Genomic DNA, 16484 nt, shown 5'->3' on the forward strand with positions numbered 1-16484 from the left:
CTGTATATATACTCTGCACAGTACCACTTCTCCTGTTCTGCTGAAGAAGAGGTGGCATTGGCTTTGGGGAGGGTCAGTACTGATGGGTTTATTATTTTCTATGTCTACAATCCTATGGTTAAATAAAAATTAATCCTGAACAACTTGTTTAAAGGGGTTATCTGAAGTTTGGAAATTGTCCTCTATCATTGGGATATGGAATAATTTTCTGATTGCTGGGGGTCCAACAGCCGGGACCCCCACTGTTTCCGAGAACCAGGGATCTGAAGAGCTCTGGGTGAATGGAGCGGTAGTCGATCATTCGCATTGCAGCTCCATTCAAACGTGGCTTAATAAACATCCCCTATAATGGAGTGGTGAGGGGCATGAACAAGAAAGCAAAATGTGCTGAACTTTTCATTGTGCCTCAATGGGATGAGGGGGGCGGTGATTTGGTATGTGGGCTGGTGGGGTTTGTGTGACAGGCGTGCTTTTTCATTTTTCATCCCATTCCAGCCCTGATCTCTATATATATATATAATTAAAATTCTTTTAAAAGCAGAAGTGTTAATATGTATTTTTTATCGCTTAGCAGAATGCAGAGTGAAGTTTGATAGATATAAGAAAATTTCAATAAATATAGAAGTTGTTTTTTTTTTTATTAGGGATAGGGTAGAAGGATAAGGGATGAACAAAATCAGGGACAGAATCAGTAGACAAAATCATAGTCAGGAAGAAATCCGGGTCAGATACCAGGTGATCAGTAAAAAAAGCCAAGTCAGGCGAGCAGTATGGATACAGCGGAGCCTGGTGACAGAGGCATTACCGAAACAAGTCCGGGTAGAGATGTTACAGTTAGAAGGCCACAGGTAGATGGTGAAGGTCCTTCTTTACAGGTCCAGCAGTGATGGTGGATCAGCTGTACTCCGCTAGATGCGGAGCTTTTCCGTCTTTTAGATGACACTTGGGCAACAGCGACAGCATGCAAATGCGCGAGCAGCCCTAGATAATCCACGCCGGCAGGATGATAAGATCCGGCGGAAGATGGAACCTAAGAGAAGAGAAATACATACAATGTAAGTGATGGGACTCCATATTACATGATGCTACTGTGCGGTCAGTGTGGCCGGCCGGACAACAGAGGAATCTTATTCACACAGATGTCCGGGGTCATTGTCAGCCATCATACATGTGACAATCCCATCACTGACAGATGACATCTGCTCCCCATGACTTATTCTCATCACTAACATCACACAACATGGAGATGATTCTCACACTTACCTCGTCTCTTTTTCCCCTTTTTCCCATTTTCTGAGTTTTGTTGGTCTATACTCAGATTCATTTCAGATTTTCTTTCCTCTTCAGTTGTAAATTCTGATCAGAAAGTAAAAAAAACTCAGTAAAGAAATATTCTTATAGGATCTGCTTTGTGTACTGTATATAGAAGAATTGTTCTAGTCCTGTCCCCTATAGTCCTGATAATCTGGCATTGCATTATTATAGGGCAGAATAAGTCCTATATACCGTTCATGACCTAATCTGAGGGGCATTAGATGTATCACTGATATGGAGCAGTAAGCGCCCTGTGTGCCGCCACGTGGTGCATCACTAATGAGCGATATTCTACTATAGGAGACGATGTCTTCTTATATTGAAGTGAGTTCCTGGATGCTAAAACGTATTTTACAGAATCCATGAAAACAATTCCTGGATAAAATTAAGGAAATAGAAATACAGTATGGGCCCATGGAAAATATAATTGGGATCCATGAAACCTGGACAACATAGGAGACCTAATACAGAAAAACCAAATATTTGAGCCTTGAAGTCAACATTCACCTTTTGATGCTGTACATACATACCTGATGATGGGGACGAGGAGGGCAAGCTGTTTATAGCATTGTCGCTATCAGATTCAGAAAGCGATTCTTTCTGCCTGTCAGGAAGAATCAGGGGGTCGGACCAGAAGACCCAGGAGGTAACTTCCAACTCTCCCATTCTATGATTTAAGAAAAACATGTAAATCACAAGTCAATGCAGAATAAAAGGGGTGGTCTCACTAGAAGAACACCGACTAGAGGGCCTAATAGGACATATGACAGTCATAGTGAGGAAGGTTTTATGCTCCAATCTACCTTCTATGGATCAGAGCGAAAAACAACTAGCAATAATGGCTGGCATGTAATACTACATCTCTCCTACAGTATGGGCAGCTCTAATACGCGTGAATGGCTGCAATTATGGGCTATTATCACCAACGGTTTCTGAAGCCAAAAGCACAATGACCGCTAATCATTGAGGCTGAATTTGATATTATGGTATTTATGTCCTATATTATATGTTGTGCATATATATCAGCCTGGAACTCCCATTAATGACCCCATAATCTACTCACATTTCTGAGATATTGGTTGCTGGCGTACACTCTGGAGGAGACTTCTGGTCCTCATCATTCATCGTTCTGGTAGTGATGGTACAGAGCTAAACATGGACAAAAACAAGATATGAAATACTTTTTTTTACTTTTAGAGGTCTTTTTTGTTTCACATATTTTGGATTTATTGATCACATACGGTACTTACTTTAGAAAGCTTTTCAGAAGATGATGTAAAATTTTGGAAGTCAAGGTTCTCATTGTTCTCACTTGTACCCTCCTCATCCTCTGAGACCGAATGGTCTATTTCAGAGTGATCTACAAAAGTAATGAAGTATTATTAGAGGTTGTTAGTATAAAACAGGCGTCATTTATCACAATATTAGTGGGTACTGATTATTACATTTTATGGAAGACAAGACAAACAGCCGCTTAGTCTAGATGATGTCTTCTTCTACTTACCGATAAATAAGCTGTTGTCCACATTTGAGGCAAGCTGAGGAATGTACTCTGGCTTCTGACTAAGAAGGTTGTTAAAATCTAAGTCACTCAGGAATGGATGACTCTTGATCTCAAGTGATCCTCCTGGAAAAAGAACAAAACAAAAGTGATGTGGACATTGTCAGAGATTGCTTCACATCTGAACAGTTTAACTTAATCTGAATTAATGACATAACTGAGTCAACATGAAGGAAGAAGACTGAAAGTCATAGTGTGGAGAACTAGAAATGGACAATCTGATAGAGACGTGTTGATCCTCAAGGACATGAGTGATAAGTGTGATAGGTGAATAGTATTATATCTCTTACCTGTCCCAAGTCTATCTGCAGGATTTGTTCTGAGCAGCTCAGTAATCAGGTTCTGTGCATTGGGAGTAGGAGCGGAATTACAATCCCAAATTATGTCACCTGTTATACAGAAAATAAAATCTCTTTACTGGACTGTAAGCTAAAGCAAAGTAAACACCTAAACCAATGTAACTGATCAAAGCAATGGTCGGATCATTCCACTTACCAATGACAATCCTGTCATAAAGCTCAGCTACAGAATCTCCATCAAATGGTACAGATCCCGTGAGAAATTTATGTAGGATTATCCCCATTGACCACCAGTCAACAGGTCTTCCATAGCCTTCTTTGAGGATGACCTCTGGGGCGATGTAATATGGGGTGCCACATAACTGGAAAACAACAGAAGATAAAGATGAAAATGATAAAATTGTTATTATAACACGTTCTCGCCATAAAAACACAATGACAAAAGATAAAATATCAATGGAAACGTTCTCTAGAAATGAAGAATGTAGAGAAGACACAATAGTGTGATGAGATTTGTAAAGAAAAAAAAACATATGCCAAAGGCAAGGTGAACAGATGGGGTATATTAGTTAACCAAATACCAAAGCAAAACAAAGAAAACCCCTTAAAATAGAATCTTTAATAGCTACATTTAAAAGCACCCATATCAATATATGAAGACAAAATGCATAAAATGTACAATATATGGGTAGTGGGATAAACGTAGGATAATTGACATGCAGGCTTGCCCTAGAGATCCCAAATGGGCTGAGATCCCGCATGCCAGTGGAGGTTGACACCCTAGCTAATCGGTTTGGCGCCCCCGCTCCACATCGGCACACCCTCCGTGACCCTATCCACCCCTAGACAGACATACACATATACAGATAATGATGAAAGGCAGACAGTCATGTCGCTGCTAACATGCTGAATGAAAAAAAGGCAATATTCAATGTATCAATTATATGGAAACAGGGAAGCTGATATAATGTAGTTCCACTAGTACAGATAGGATATCAAATGCACCAATCTATACACAATTCAGTATGATATATAAACCATCATTCAGAAGCCTATTATAGATACATAAAGTACATCAGTGCTGGCAATTACGGGCAACAAGAACAATATTATAAAAGCACGTGTGCTCAATTAACGGTAAATATAGGAACATAAATATGTCCAAAGTAGTAACAAGTCACCTATATAATGACATTGAGCATGAAGATAATAGTCTAGGACAGACGGTACATATAGACAACCTCAAAATCCCCCTGGCTAATCTATAATCAGGACTGATCTACACAGGACACGTCCAAATGTTGGGACAGAGCATTATCCAGTGTGCGAATTACAAAAAAAGTTGACAAAAAAGCATTTTAGTCAGCAGTAACCAGAGGACTTATCTGTAAATTGTCCCAACACGTTTCTCCCCCTCCTAATTTGGGGTTCATCAGGGGATCATATTAGGAGATAGCCACAATGAGTCAGTGGACAGACGCGGGAGATAAATACACCCCGATCGGAGAATACTGCTGCCGCCACATTTTATGGATTTTGTCTTTATATATTGATATGGGTGCTTTTAAATGTATCTATTAAAAGTTATATTTAAGGTCTTTCTTTGCTTTGGTCCTTGGAGATTTGTAAAGAACAAGCTAAATTCCTGTAAGTGTTACCCACCTCACGGTCCAGGAACTCCCTGGTGATGTCCTCCGCTAATTCCTTGTAGGTGTTGGTTTTTGGTATCATGACACCAACTTTTGAAATCCCAAAATCGGTAACTTTTATGTGTCCAGCAGATGTAATCAGGAGGCTGTGGAAGAGAAGATGGTTTTAGCCTCACAGACCGTATGATAATAAATGATAACTTCCCCCCTTTATTATACTACGAGGGGCACTTACTTATCCGGCTTCAGGTCTCTGTGCACCACACCGTAGCTATGGAGGTATTCCACAGCAAGAACCGCTTCTCCAAAGTATAAGCGGGCCAAGGGGACAGATAGAGGACCCCTGGTGCTTAGGAGGGTCTCACAGTCACCACCTATAGAAGAAAGGAAATATGACCGGTGAGTGGTTTACACAGCAGATCACCATGATGTATAATGGGAAGTAAGCGGAGACATTGGGATAGGAGAGAATATAAACAGATATAATGTATAGTGCACATAATATTAGTCTGAATCGATGGAGAAATGTTGTCCATGTAACTAATAACATAAAGTGATGTACCATCTCGTCTACAGCTGGAGATACTGACATGCTCAGTGCGGACTTACAGGGAGATCACACAGACAGTGGCGGACAGAGAAATCTCAGGGCCCCATAGCAAAAGTTCTAACTGCACGCCCCTTCAAAAAAAACCCTTACTGAAGTCAATCGATGTTCTCAACAGCAATACACCTTTTATAGCCATTTTAGCATATGATGCTCCCAAAAATGCCCCCACCCACAGACTGAGTTAGATATCCCCACAGTGAAATCTTAATCCAGTTTCACCTTACAGATATAATGTAGCACCTGTCTATAATGTCCCCACTCAGTATGAGGCCAGTCACAGCCCCCTACTCAGTATAATGGCGCCCACAGCCCCCCCTACTTAATATAATGGCCCCCATAGCCCCTCAGACAATATAATGGTCTCCACCACTGCCCACTCAGTATGATGGCCCCCAAAGCCAATCAAACAGAATTAGGATCCCCACACAGAATAAGGACCCCCACTGCACACCATTCAATATGAGGACCCCCAGGAGGTGTAGGGGCATGTACAGTCACCAACTCAATATAGCGGCATTCACAGTCCCCTATAGCCCCTCACACGGCACACCATTCAGTATTATGGTACCCACAACCCTCAATTCTCAGTATTATGGCTTCCACCAATCTCGCAACTCAGTATTATGCCCCCACCAGCCCAACAACTAAGTATAATTGCTCTCACCAGCCCCACCACTCAGTATTATGGCCCTCAGCAGCCCCACCACTCAGTGTTATTGCCCTCAACAGTCCCTCCACTTAGTAGTAAGGCACACAATAGCCCCACTACTCAGTATTATGGCCCCCACCAGCCCCACCACTCATTGTTACGGCCCCTACCAGCCCCACCACTTAGTAGTAAGGCACCCACCACTCAGTACTACCACCTCCACCAGCCCCACCTCTCAGTATTCTGGCCCCCACCAGTATCAACACTCAGTATTATCGCTCTCACCAACCCCACTACTCAGAATTATGGCCCTTATTAGCCCCACCACTCAGTGTTATGGCCCCCACCAGCCCCACCACTTAGTAGTAAGGCACCCACCAGCCCCACCATTCAGTACTATAGCCCCCACCAGCCCTACCTCTCAGTATTATGGCCCCCACCACTACTTAGTGTTATGGCCCCCACCAGCCTCACCATTTAGAATTATCGCCCTCACCAGCCTCACCACTCAGTATTATGGCCCCAACCAGCCCTACTACTCAGCATATGGTCTCCACCTGCCCCATCACTCAGTGTTATGGCCCCCACCAGCCCCACCTGTGCAGTGTAAGTACTGAGACTCCACACTACAGATGCAATATTGTGGCGACATCGAAGAACCTGCAGTACACGGAGTCTCGGACCCATCTGCGGAGGCTGAATGGTGGATTTAGGAACCTTTGGCTCCCTGATCCACCATTGTTTTCATCGGTATTCATATTCTGACAATGTGAATACCACTGAAATTGTGATGACAGGTGGTGGAATGGGGCCCAGTGCCGAGCGGTGCCAGGCCCGATCTGACTCACTGGCACCATAGCACTGCTGCACACAGATCAATGAATTTCCAGGCATCTTGGTAATAGAAAACCTACAGTAAACGCACTGTGAGGATGTAACTGTCCTAATTATCCTAATTATAAGAGCAGTGATAAGATGTAAGCAGACATGGGCTGAATATACTACAATATACATGTCCTACCTCCTACATACTCCATGACCACACACAGGTGAGATTTTGTTGGAAAGGAGCAGAGCATGGAGACCACGAAGGGACAATCTGCGAATGTTAGGATGTCCCTCTCCAGAAAGGCCAATGCCACTCTTTTTGGAGTGTTCAGGTTTCGCTTGAACATTTTCTTCAAAGCAAAGATCTGGTGTGAGTCTTTATGGTGCGCTAAGTAGACGGCACTGGAGAGAAAGAGAATCAATGGTTAGAATGAATCTTTACTACAAGAACATCTATAGAAGTCATTATATAATGTTTTGTACTAATGTTTAATGCTAGAAGTCTGTCCGTCACTGGAAATCCATGTCTAGAATTTGATAAAAGATCACTACATAGATCACCTATGGGAGGTGTCCACAATGCCACGTCCGCCGGAGCCCTCACCCAGGTCACATTACAGGTGAGAGAATCTACTGAAATTATTCTTGGGCAGATTCACTACATTAGACCAGTAGATACGATTCAGTGCAAATAAAAGTTGGTCCAAATTAAAAGTGCTCCAATTGCCATAACATGACGTTAATTATGCTCCCGCATACCCCAAGACATAACAACATAATAAATGGAGGGGAGCGAAGGAGTTACAAAAAATGAAACCCATTATAGCCACTTGTCCTCTGTGCCAGTCTTTATTGCTGAGACTAGGGAGTAGACTCACATGGTCATGGTGGAGGTTGGGGGGTGCAGATGTCATTGATGAAATTTCGTGTCACCCCCTCACTTGACCATGTGTTGCCAATTACTCTTATCAGTTCGCTAATGGATTCCGAAAAGAACAGACCGGTGCGGAGGAGGGGGAAGCTCTGATGGGGGTGGCAGTGTAAGAACAGATGAGGGTCTAGGACAGGCAGGTGTAATATATTATTCTATTTTAATCCCTTTCCTTAATAGTTTGTTTTCCTACAGATCATATAATTTCCCTATGATAACACTGAAGGGAAGAGCACAGAGTCTGGAGCATTGTCATTGGGAACCTTGAGAAATGTGGATTATGCCAACAGAAAACTCACCCAAAACTTCCACTGCTGATCAGTTTGGATGTCCCATAGTCGCTCTTATGCGGCTGTCTTGACGGGGTCAATGATTTGATCACGCTCTATAAAAGAATAAGAAATTATATAAAGATATAGAAGCTGCTGGAAAAAAGCTCCAGATGCAAAAACGTCTCCCTTCTGTCATCTCCTCTTAGAATAGAGACATCCCATGGTTATATGGGGACAATACTGGACGTGTCATTCCCACCCCATAATCTGGTGATACACCGACATCTCTCTCCATGATACTTACACCGTCAGATTCTTGGATCTCCGGGATCTCACAGATTCTACTGTCAGCATCCGCCAACACAGTTGTTTCTAAAAGAGTGAAAAAATGATGAAGAAATAAAATGTATTAGACGATATTAATCCTACATATGTATTACAACAATATAACTCAGACATGACAAGATGTCTGTAAATGGGAATAATACTTATTATATAGGGATTCTAAATATGAGAACGTACGGAGCATCCATGAATAAACGTAATGGAAATGATGAAGGACTCCCCCAATCATCACATGAATGAGGACCCCCCCACCCTCGCTGTACATGTGAGTGATGGTAAGAGAGCTGAAGCGTAGGAGCCATATGCAGATTATCCTGGAAGTGCACTGGGGGCGTGTCACAGTATGGATTTCTTCTTCCACGCCCCCAGTGCACTTCCATGCTGATTTGTATACGGCTTCTACATTAGATTTCCATTGACTGAGACATTGGATTTCTGCAAAAAATTATTACAGAGAAATGGCCAGTACAGTCATTCCACAATATGCAAAAATGTGCTGACAGGTTCCCATTACACAGAATATACAGAGTAAATGTAAGATTATTCCCTGTTCTCTATAACATCTGGATATTTCTTGTAGGAGGTCGGGTGATCGGCTTACCTGTAGTCAGATCGCTGTTCAGTCCCGGGATTAGATTTTGCTCGTCTTTGGTGTCGCCTTCTGCTGTTTCCTGATAGATATAATATATATAATTAACATGTGGAACCTTACACTAAATCATCACATAGATAAATCAGGAAGGACTAAACCTGCATTTACAGATGCAGCCAATTGTAACTGTACAAATCAGACGTGTGCTAGAGAAGATGACGGCTCCTTACCAGGCGTTCCAATGAGCGAGCCGGACGCTCCAGTACACACAGGACTTTTTCGGCCAGGTCTTTAATAAAAGCCAAATCTCCATATTGAGATCTTTCTTCAGCCTAAAAAGAGGAAAAGAAACAAAAAGGAAAATTTTGAGATGAGAAAGGTCACAATGGAGGAGGCCGCCATTGTATGTGACATTTGCTCCTCTCTGCAGATACAATAACTCTGGGGACTCATCGTGTTTTATATTGGAGGAAAGAAACTTCTATCCCACCATTATCTATAATATAACCAGGGATGGGTCCTTCTTTCAGAAGCCTCTATAGACTGCGCAAGCGCACTGTGCCTGCACAATGTGGCCGCAGACAGAAGAACACATCCAGACCGGGAGGCGGACGGGGATGGAGGAGGAGTGTGGTGCCAGAAATAGAGGTATGCGTCATTTCATCATGGCTATGGGGGGTCTCCTGCTAAAAGTGGGGAGGCTATGGAGGCAGTGGCGTACCGCCAATGGCGGCAGGCCACGCCACTGCTATGGGGCCCGTGAGCCGGGTGGGGGGGGCCCATAGCAGTCGCCTGCACCGTGTATGCCCCGCATCGGGGCCCTTGCAACAGGCTCCGCTCCCAGGCCCGGCGTTAGCACCCGGGCAAGTGCCAGGTCCCTGAGCAGGCAGGGGGCCCCACTCCGCTCAGGGCCCCGGCACAATACTTACCTCTCCCCGTGCCTCCGCAGCTCCGGTGTCTTCCGCGTCCTGTGCTGTGACGTCTCAGGTTAGAGGGTGGGATGACGTCTTTCCACCACACCCTCTGCTGAGCAGTCACAGTGCAGAGCGGGAAGACAGCGACGCTGAGGAGTCCGGAGCAGAGCAGCGGCAGCAGGTGAGGTGAGTATGTCATTTTTTTTTTTTTTAATGTATGGAGGCCTGGGGCCCATACACTATATAAGGGCTCGTACACTGTATGGAGCACTATATGGGGGCCAGTATTCTGTATGGAGGACTATATGGGGGCCCATACACTGTGTGGAGGACTATATGAGGGGCAGTATACTGTATGGATGACTATATGGGGGCCAGTATTCTGTAGGGAGGACTATATGGGGGCCCATACACTGCGTGGAGGACTATATGAGGGCCAGTATACTGTATTGAGGACTATATGGGACTATATGGGGGCCAGTACACTGTATGGAGGACTATATGGGGGCCAGTATTCTCTATGGGGGCCAGTATTCTGTATGGAGGACTATATGGGGGCCAGTATACTGTATGGAGGACTATATGGGGGCCAATACACTGTATGGAGGGCTATATTGGGACCCATACACTGTGTGGAGGACTATATGAGGCCAGTATTCTCTATAGAGGACTATAAGGAGGCCGGTATACTGTATGGAGGACTATATGGGGGCCAGTACACTGTATGGAGGACTATATGCAGGCCAGTATACTGTATGGAGAGGACTATATGGGGGCCAGTATTCTGTATGAAGAATGTCTTATACTGTGTGGAGGACCATAGGGAGTGCATTATACTGTGTGGAGGACCATAGGGAGTGCATTATACTGTGTGGAGGACCATAGGGAGTGCATTATACTGCGTGGAGGACCATAGGGAGTGCATTATACTGTGTGGAAGACCATGGCGAGTGCATTATACTGTGTGGAGGACCATGGCGAGTGCATTATACTGTGTGGAGGACCATGGCGAGTGCATTATACTGTGTGGAGAGGTGTGGGGCCATTATACTACATGGAGGGCTGTGTGGGGGTCACAGTTGGGGATCATACTGTGTTGGAGTCACCATACTTTGCCTTGAGAGTTGAGGTGGGGTACGGTAGAGTCATTATACTGTGCATGTGGAGGAATTCACCATGGGGGTAACATACTGTGTTTAGGGGGGGCACTGTTGTTGGCATCATACCTTATGGGGAAATAAAAGAGGAATCTAGGACTTCAGCAGGAGAAAAATTACTGTGTAAAGGCTGGAAAGTTATGAGATATGCTCTTCCTTGACCCCCGACAATTTTCACTTTTTTGGAGGGGCTCCATTTAGCGCTTCTGCTATGGGGCCCCATGATTCCTATGTACGCCCCTGTATGGAGGTCTCCTGCTGGACGTGGGGAGGCAATGGGGGTCTCCTGCTGGATGTGGGGAGGCTATGGGGGTCTCCTGCTGGATGTGCGGAGGCTATGGGGGTCTCCTGCTGGACATGCAGAGGCTATGGGGGTCTCCTGCTGGACATGCAGAGGCTATAGGGGTCTCCTGCTGGACGTGAGGAGGCTATGGCGGTCTCATGCTGGACATGCGGAGGCTATGGGGGTCTCCTGCTGGACGTGCGGAGGCTATGGGGGTCTCCTGCTGGACGTGCGGAGGCTATGGGGGTCTCCTGCTGGACGTGCAGAGGCTATGGGGGTCTCCTGCAGGACGTGCGGAGGCTATGGGCGTCTCCTGCTGGACGTAGGGAGGCCATGGGGGATCTCCTGCTCGATGCGTTGAGGCTATGAGGGTCTCCTGCTGGATGTGGGGTGGTTATGGGGGTCTCTTGCTGGACATGGGGAGTCTATGGGAGTCTCCTGCTGGACGTGCAGAGGCTATGGGGGTTTCCTGCTGGACGTGGGGAGGCTATGGGGGTCTCCTGCTGGACGTGGGGAGGCTTTGAGGGTCTCCTGCTGGACCGGGGAAGGCTATAGGGGTCTCCTGCTAGACGTGCAAATGCTATGGGGGTCTTCTGCTGGACGTGGGGAGGCTATCGGGGTCTCTTGCTGGATGTGCGGAGGCTATGGGAGTCTCCTGCTGGACATGCGGATGCTAAGGGGGTCTCCTGCTGGAGGGGTGGAGGCTATGGAGGTCTCCTGCTGGACGTGGGGAGTCTATGGGGGTCTGCTGCTGGACGTGCAGAGGCTATGGGGTCTCCTGCTGGACGTGGGGAGGCTATAGGAGTCTCCTACTGGATGTGGGGAGGCTATGGGGGTCTCCTGCTGGACATGAGGAGTTTATGGGGTTCTACTGCTGTACATGGGGAGGTTATGCGGTATCTTGCTCAATGCATTGAGGCTATGGGGGTCTCCTGCTGGACGTGTGGAGGCTATGAGGGTCTCCTGCTGGACGTGAGAAGTCTATGGGAGTCTCCTGCTGGACGTGCAGAGGCTATGGGAGTCTCCTGCTGGACATGCAGAGGATATGGGGGTCTCCTGCTGGACATGAGGAGGCTATGGGGGTCTCCTGCTGGATGTGCGGAGGCTATGGGGGTCTCCTGCTGGACGTGTGGAGGCTATGGGGTCTCCTGCTGGATGTATGGAGGCTATGGGGGTCTCCTGCTGGAGGTGGGGAGGCTATGCGGGTCTCCTGCTGGACATGCGGAGGCTATGGGGGTCTCCTGCTGGATGTATGGAGGCTATGGGGGTGTCCTGCTGGATGTGGGGAGGCTATGGGGGTCTCCTGCTGGATGTGCGGAGGTTATGGGGGTCTCCTGCTGGATGTATGGAGGCTATGGGGGTGTCCTGCTGGATGTGGGGAGGCTATGGGGGTCTCCTGCTGGATGTGTGGAGGCTATGGGGGTCTCCTGCTGGACGTGGGAAGGCTATGGGGGTCTCCTTCTGGATGTGGGGAGGCTATGAGGGTCTCCTGCTGGACCAGGGGAGGCTATGGGGGTCTCCTGCTGGATGTGCGGAGGCTATGAGGTTCTCCTGCTGGACATGGGGAGGCTATGGGGTCTCCTGCTGGATGTGTGGAGGCTAAAGGGGTCTCCTTCTGGACGTGGGGAGGCTATGGGGTTCTCCTGCTGGACATGGGGAGGCTATGGGGGTCTCCTGCTCTATGCATTGAGGCTATGAGGGCCTCCTGCTGGATGTGGGGAGGCTATGGGGGTCTCTTGCTGGATGTGGGGAGGTTATGAGGGTCTCCTGCTGGACCACGGGAGGCTATGGGGTCTCCTGCTAGACCTGCGGAGGCTATGGGGGTTTCCTGCTGGACGTGGGGAGGCTATAGGGGTCTCCTGCTCGATGCATTGAGGCTATGGGGGTCTCCTGCTGGATGTGTGGAGGCTCTGGGGGTCTCCTGATGGACGTGGGGAGGCTATGGGGGTCTCCTGCTGGATGTGGGGAGGCTATGAGGGTCTCCTGCTGGACCGGGGGAGACTATGGGGGTCTCCTGCTAGACGTGTGGAGGCTATAGGGGTCTCCTGCTGGACGTGGGTAGGTTATAGGGGTCTCCTGCTTTATGCATTGAGGCTATGGGGGTCTCCTGCTGGATGCAGGGAGGCTATGGGGGTCTTCTGCTGGATGTGGGGAGGCTATGGGGGTCTCCTGTTGGAGGTGGGGGGCTATGGGGGTCTCCTGCTGGAGGTGGGGAGGTTATGGGGTTCTCCTGCTGGACATGGGGAGGGTATGGGGGTCTTCTGCTGGACGTGGGGAGGCTATGGGGGGTCTCCTGTTGGAGGTGGGGAGGCTATGGGGGTCTCCTGCTGGACGTGTTTAGGCTATGGGGGTCTCCTGATGGACATGGGGAGGCTATGGGGGTCTCCTGCTGGACGTGGGGAGGCTATGAGGGTCTCCTGCTGGACCGGGGGAGACTATGGGGGTCTCCTGTTAAACGTGCGGAGGCTATAGGGGTCTCCTGCTGGACGTGGGGAGGTTATAGGGGTCTCCTGCTTGATGCATTGAGGCTATGGGGGTCTCCTGCTGGACGTAGGGAGGCTATGAGGGTCTCCTGCTGGATGTGGGGTGGCTATGGGGGTCTCTTGCTGGACGTGGGGAGTTTATGAGAGTCTCCTGCTGGACGTAGGGAGGCTATGGGGGTCTCCTGCTGGACGTAGGGAGGCTATGGGGGTCTTCTGCTGGACGTGGGGAGGCTATGGGGGTCTCCTGTTGGAGGTGGGGGGGTTATGGGGGTCTCCTGCTGGAGGTGGGGAGGTTATGGGGTTCTCCTGTTGGACGTGGGGAGGGTATGGGGGTCTCCTGCTGGACGTGGGGAGGCTATGGGGGTTTGCGTGTGCGCATACTACGCTATCCGGCTGCATTTTATTGAAGAAACTCTATGTGTGAATTCGCAGACACAGTCTTTAAAAAAATGGTGCCGAAATTGTACCAATAAAAATGCTTGTCACTAGGGTGTAGAACGGGTTCAATAGCTAGTTATCTATATGGAGAAGTTTTGTGCGGAGCGTCCGCTATTTACCTGCTGCAGTAATGTCCTGATGTTATGAAGTAAATCCGTCACATACTCTGAGGTGAGATGACCTTGTTGGTGTTTGGTCAGGCAGTTCCTTACTAGCTGCACCACCAGCCGGTGAGTGAAGCTGAGGACGCCATCGGGTGGTAGAAGCACAATGTTAGGGCGATTGTTGATAAGAATACCCCATAGTGCTTGTACCTGAAAATTATCCAGAAAAAATCCGGCCATAGTGAGAAACTGTAAGTGCGCTCAGTAACTAGCTATGGAGCCAAAATGGCACCCGTTACCCTGTGTACATTGTAGAAGTAGTGACTGTGAGCTGTGATGTCATAATGGGCGAGCATCACCAGTGATGTCATGATGGAATCTTGTGATAGAATCTTCATGAGGCGACTCTGCACAAACAGATGCTGCCGAGCAATGTGTACAGTGGAAACTCCATAGAATAAAATCCATCTCCATGTTATCATGACCGTTCTCTTTTATTTCCAGTTAGAACACAACCAGTATAAGGGTATGTTCACACGCTGCATTTTTGCAGCATTTTTTGTTCAACAAAAACCAAACTGGTGGCAGGAAAAACACTGAGTAAAATACGCACGTTTTTGCTGTGTTTTTAATTGTTTTTTTTCTCATTCATTTGAATTGGTGAAAAATGCTGCAACGGCCCTAAAAGGATTGACAAGCTGCAGAATACAAAAAACACTAGAAAAGAAACGCAGCATGTGAATGAGACTTCAGAAATCTCATACACTAAGCTCGTACTTTAAAGTGCAGTGTTATTGCCGCAGAAAAACAGCCAATTGTGAACACACCCAAAAGATATACTCCGTCATATGGGAAATAATGTGTAGGTTTATTCCTCATTTGTCTTTTTTTTCTCCATAGAACATTTTAGTTTACTATTAACAACTGTGACAAATATTGAAGGTATTGAAGAATTAATAAAAAGTGATAAATTATTTACATCATTGTCATTGATCGTTGTGTCTTTATAAAGTTCAATCCTTTACCTTGTTGTGTTTAGGTCGCGAGATCGTGCAGCTGCAGGAGCGGTGAGCCGCTGTCAGAGTCGGCCAGACTCCCTATAAAGCCGGTTTCACACGTCCATTTATTTCCAGTACCGGAAAGGAAAAAACGGTACCAGAGATATCCGTGTCCCGTGTGTCCCTGTTTGTCACACGTGTGGCAACAGTGTGCCGCATCAGGATCACACGTACCGGCACCTGGGAATTAGCGTTACATTTTAGTGGGTTTGATATGGTTATTTCTGCTAACATCCATCCACAGTTTTAGTAAAGTGCCGTGAGCAGCAGAAAGTGCACACAGTGTAAGATCCTCACCATGGTCCTCCACACAGTGTAAGACTCTCGCCATGGTCCTCCACACAGTATAAGACACTCGCCATGGTCCTCCACGCAGATTAATGCACTCCCTAAGGTCCTCCACACAGTATAATGCACTCCCTAAGGTCCTCCACACAGTATAATGAACTCCCTATGGTTCTCCACACAGTATAATGAACTCCCTATGGTTCTCCACACAGTACATTGCACTCCCTATGGTCTTCCACTAAGTATAATGCACTCCCTATGGTCCTCCACGCAGTATAATGAACTCCCTATGGTCTTCCACACAGTATAATGCACTCCCTATGGTCATCCACACAGTATAACGTACTCCCTATGGTCCTCCACACAGTATAATGCACACCCTATGGTCCTCCACACAGTATAATGCACACCCCATGGTCCTCCACACAGTATAATGCACTCGCCATGGTCCTGCACACAGTATAATGCACTCCCCATGGTCCTGTACGCAGTATAGTGCAGCCCCCCAAAGGGTAAAATGCGGTCCCCCACCATAGGGTAAAATGCAGCCCCAGTCCTCCAGTATTATCAGGACATACTGATTTAAAAATAAATAAATAAATAAATACATACTTACCGCTCCTCGTTCCCCGCTGCTTCAGTCTCTGCAGCGCGTCTCTCTCATCACCTCAGCAGCTGCCAGCTCCACTGTCTGGCACAGCGTGGCGCG

The 16484-nt window shown here is 47.2% G+C and overlaps 1 protein-coding gene across 1 annotated transcript; it reads right to left on the reverse strand.

Annotated features, from left to right (window-relative positions):
* Positions 1 to 2540: 2540 nt before the first annotated feature.
* Positions 2541 to 15721, reverse strand: LOC141203889 (microtubule-associated serine/threonine-protein kinase 3-like). Its single transcript, XM_073663863.1, has 11 exons — positions 15662 to 15721; positions 9060 to 9129; positions 8418 to 8485; positions 8141 to 8226; positions 7104 to 7312; positions 5059 to 5197; positions 4837 to 4969; positions 3371 to 3536; positions 3166 to 3264; positions 2819 to 2941; positions 2541 to 2674 (listed from the first exon to the last, which is right to left on the reverse strand). Exons 1-11 carry the CDS (start codon positions 15719 to 15721, stop codon positions 2541 to 2543), a joined length of 1287 nt encoding a protein of 428 aa, XP_073519964.1.
* Positions 15722 to 16484: the final 763 nt, after the last annotated feature.

This window comes from Phyllobates terribilis, unplaced genomic scaffold, assembly GCF_046119375.1.
Source record: "Phyllobates terribilis strain yellow unplaced genomic scaffold, ASM4611937v1 Scaffold_130__1_contigs__length_5004896, whole genome shotgun sequence".
NCBI classification, from domain to species: Eukaryota; Metazoa; Chordata; class Amphibia; order Anura; family Dendrobatidae; genus Phyllobates; species Phyllobates terribilis.